The following is a 4,266-nucleotide window of genomic DNA, read 5'->3' on the forward strand; positions in this document are numbered from 1 at the left end:
TCCTTTTGCTCTTCACTCTTAACAGGCTCTGCTTCAGCACTTCTTGATTCCCAGGAGATTAAGCTCTGAGAAAAACATAGTATTTGTGTAGAAAATAGAGGGAGAAGGATGCCTTTGCACACAGTCTATAGTTTGCATTGACAGAAGCTCAGCCTTCTGAATTCTCTATGGACCAGAAATTCTGGCTAGACTGAAGAGATCTTCCCCCAGCAGTGTCTTTTTTTCTACAAAAAGGGATTTTGATTTCCCTGGATCAGCATTTTCTATGAAGTGGGTCTTACCAGCATGTTCTTTCCTGGCTGTAAGAGTGAACTTTCTCCTGGAACAATGCGGGCTCATCGGAAGGGGGCACAGAGCAGCAGCTTTATATTCTCCTGCCCCTTAAACCATTATACACCCAGTTCCATGTCTTGCAGGTAATATCTCTGTAGATTTGGGGAAGAGTTTCCAGGATACATCACTTTGCTTGACTGAAGTACAAAGTTCCTGCCATTTCGGAGTTCTTGAGTACGAGCCATAAGTTCAGTTCTGCATCTTGTGACAAAATTTAGGTGACAGAATAATTAAAATGCCTTGAATAGCTCAGAAGGAAAAGGAAAACACTGTTTTTGCAAAGGTGGCTTGGGTGCCGAGTTGATTTCTCAGGTGTGCCCATGGGGCTGTGTGTATTTTGGGGCTGCCTTGGCCTGCCATCATTCCTCAGTTCTATCACAGCAGTGCATGACAAGTAGGTGATAGAGGCGAGGCACCATTCCGGCTGGGAAGGGGCACAGGACGTTGCACTTTTGGCACCTGACATCACAGCTTTTGGAAACTTTGGGACATTTCCCGGTATTGTGGCCCTGCCTGCCAACAGTCTGCCCAGTGCTCTCCTCCTTCTGCATCCTCAGCTCAAGATTTCTGCCTTAGCCTGGCCTGGCTTGCTGGGCCTGCTCTGAAGGGCTGAGCTGACGGTTGGCGGTGTGCGGCGTATGGCGATTTTAAGCCTTTTCCTTTGTTCAGAGAACATAAACCTCTGTGGAAGAGACGCTCCACCTATGTGCCGCTGGCATTGAGCTGCCTTGGGGTGCAGGGTCCCCTGCAAGTGTGAAAGCTCAGCAGGGTGGAGGTGAGAGCAGAGGTTGGGGTGTTTGAGGGGGAAGGTGTCACTAAGCTGTGAGAAGCTTTGCATCTCTTGGGCATTTACAACAATCCTCATATCCTGGTGGGTTTATAAAGCGCCGATGACTGCAGTTACAGCTGAGCGGGTGCTATTAGGTAGCAGCACAAGTCTTTCGTTTGCCCCTCAGGGGAATAGCACACAGCAGCATGTTCTGCAGTTCTGGTAAGAGGTGAAGTCACTGCGTGCTGATGAATGTGAAGACAAATGATTCATTCCTTTGAGTTATAGCTTTACCATCTGTTTCAGTCTGAGCTGGAAACTCTGGCCAGAACCGCCAGCCTCCACAGTGTCCCTGGGTGAGTCTGGTGAACAGTTCAGCGGTGGCTTCATAGGAGGAGGAAATTATGGGAGAAAGACTTGTTTCCTGTCAGATCTCTGTTTTGAAATGGCAGGAGCTGTGTTTGGAAAGCAGGACCAACAGCTCGGAAAGCCGGGGAGAAGAGTTACCAGCTGAGTTTGACTGCTGCGGTGGCTAGGTCCGGCCTTTGTGTGCCGGGTGTACTGTGGTGGCAGAGGTGAAGTTGGGGATCAGCAGGCACTCTGGAGCCCAAGAGACCTCACCTTGGTCACCTGTTGTCCCTGCAGGCGGACCATACCCAGAGGGGTGGGTGTGCCAGTGTCCAGTAACCAATCTCCGGCCGCATTCAGTGGTGTCAGCTGGAAACTGAGCAAAGGGTGTATTTTCACAGCAGCTTCCTTGAGGGGGAAAAAAACCACCTCACCTTTTGGATTTTGCTTCTGGAAGCAGTAGGTCTGTTTGATATTGGGCACAGGTGCTTTTAACGAAGGTTTAGGAGCAGCTGTTTTAAAAATCCTGGGCTCTGGCAGGTGGCAGAGTAGGGAATGTGTTGGTGGCTCCAGGGCCTTGGCAGTTCATGCGATGTGACGGTCCTGCCGACCGGCCTTCCTGACTGAGCAGTGGGTTTGCTGTCTCACCTGCCCTGGCAGACACGCTGCCCTGTAACCCCCGTGTCCAACAGCCGTGTTTTAACTGTGTATGCCTCCCCCCCTGCCCAGGGAAGGTGACGGTGTTTGGGTGACCTGGGCTCAGACCTTACGCCTCTAACTGAAGGGCCCTCATCAAGAGCAGCTCTGATGGTGCTCCCTGTGCAGCAGCGTGTGACTGGGCTTTGTTACGGATCTGCTTCAGGTCATCGGTATCGGAGCCGGCCAGCAGTCCCGGATCCACTGCACACGGCTGGCCGGGGACAAGGCCAACAACTGGTGGCTCCGGCATCACCCGCGCGTGCTGTCCATGAAGTTCAAAGCAGGTGTGAAGAGAGCGGAGATCTCCAACGCCATTGACCAGTACGTCACTGGGACCATCGGCGAGGTAAGGGCTGGCTGAGAGGTTTCCCTGAGGAGCCCGGCTTCTGCGAAACCAGGTCCTTATGTAGCACGCACACCTGGCTCTGAGTTTTGTGTGTGGGTGTCAGTAACAGGTGATCCCAGAGAGCTGGGGGACTGAGTGGCCAGGGTCCAGGACAGCGACTTGCCCACTGCCTGTGGCCCAGTGGCAGTGTCCTGACTGGTCCCTCTGGCACCTGCCCTGCGCTTTGCCGTGCAGTCGGTTCCATCCACCAGTTCCCCCGGCAGTCAGGAGGGGTTAAGGCTGCAGCTGATGTCCCAGCTCTCACTGCCCTGGCAGTTGTCCTTCCCTTCTTGATGCTGTGGTTTGCTTCTGTGGCATTTTGGATTCTCAGAATCCCTCTGACCTTCCCCTTACGGCCCTAGTGAGACGAGAAAATAGTATGTCCTTTTTAAGTATTGAAAGCCAAGAGCTGGACTGGGGACCTCGTGAATCATCTCTGTGAGCAGTGGCTTGTTTAAGGAGGTAAGAACCGGAGCAGCTGCTGTTTCAGAGGGTGAATCATAAATCAAACGTCCGTTGGCCACGCGTTAAGTCATCCACCAGATCGTGTCGGCGTGTGCTGGCGTTTCCGCGGAGCAGCGCACTGCTGGCAGGCCAAGCGGCGCATCCTGGGCTTGGGTGGGGGGAGAAGGAATCCCTCAAGCTCTGGGGTGAGCAGCGGGAAGGAGAGGAGTTAAAGGAGGCAGTAAGAAATGATGGTGGTAGTGTTTTCCCACCGCCCCTTGGGATTTTAAAATCCCTGGTAGGAAGCTTCGTGGCGGCAGAGCTGCGGGAGCAGAGCTGGGTGTCGGGGAGCGCCATCGTCGCGCACCCTTCCGTGCCCCCGGCAGGGGACAGCCTGTGTGCGGAGGCTGAGCTGGCTCTCGTCGTTCTCGCAGGACGAAGACCTGGCGAAGTGGCAGGCGATGTTTGAAGAGGTGCCCGCGCAGCTGACAGAAGCGGAGAAGAAGCAGTGGGTTGCCAAGCTGACTGCCGTCTCCCTCAGCTCCGACGCATTCTTCCCTTTCAGGGATAACGTCGACAGAGCTAAACGGGTAAGGCCACAGCAGGCTTGGGATGTCAGGAGGACTCAGGGAAGTGTCAGCTCAGCCTGGGCTCTTCATTTGAATTGTGTGCGGAGCGCTCTGCGCGGCTGGCTAGCGGAGCGTCTCCTGGGAAGGATGTTCCTGGTGGTTACTGGTCTCACATGGACAGAAATTGCTCAGGGATGGGCGAGCAATTGCTCACCCAGCCATTGCTCAGTTTGTTGATTTGGGATTAAGAGAGGATTAAAGTTTATTAAAACTGTTTTAAGAATATCAAGACAAGGGCTGTTGCTTCCAGAGGAACCAACCACTTCACACTTTAAAGACTGCTCACACGAGGAACTCCCCTGCGAGCGGCTTTGGGCCATGGAAGCTTATCTCTTTTCAATGCGTGGCGGGATGCGGATGAAGGACTGGGGCTGCTGGCTCCTTTTTGGGGTGGATTTGGGTTTTCTGTTCTCTAACCCTTAGGCTTCTCTCTCTGTTCAGAGCGGAGTGCAGTTCATCGCTGCCCCATCCGGCTCGGCTGCCGACGAGGTGGTGATCGAGGCTTGCAACGAGCTGGGGATAACTCTCATTCACACCAATCTCCGGCTGTTTCATCACTGAGTGTGCCAGCGGCTGTTGCGGTCCCTCTTTGCTCACACTCTCACTGGTGGCAGTGATGGGTATGTCACCAGCTTAATTGGGAGGCACCTGCAGCCAGT

The 4,266-nt window shown here is 53.8% G+C and overlaps 1 protein-coding gene across 1 annotated transcript in view; it reads left to right on the forward strand.

Annotated features, from left to right (window-relative positions):
* Positions 1 to 4,266, forward strand: part of ATIC (5-aminoimidazole-4-carboxamide ribonucleotide formyltransferase/IMP cyclohydrolase) — a gene marked incomplete at its 5' end in the record, with an annotated part of 22,504 nt that extends 18,238 nt beyond the window's left edge. The window contains 3 exons of the mRNA XM_010159275.1: positions 2,313 to 2,495; positions 3,413 to 3,568; positions 4,049 to 4,266. Of these exons, the coding sequence (XP_010157577.1) occupies positions 2,313 to 2,495; positions 3,413 to 3,568; positions 4,049 to 4,168 (459 nt within the window). The remainder of the gene's footprint in view (positions 1 to 2,312; positions 2,496 to 3,412; positions 3,569 to 4,048) is intronic.

The sequence above is a fragment of the Eurypyga helias genome, unplaced genomic scaffold (genome assembly GCF_000690775.1).
Source record: "Eurypyga helias isolate BGI_N326 unplaced genomic scaffold, ASM69077v1 scaffold14329, whole genome shotgun sequence".
Lineage (NCBI taxonomy): Eukaryota > Metazoa > Chordata > Aves > Eurypygiformes > Eurypygidae > Eurypyga > Eurypyga helias.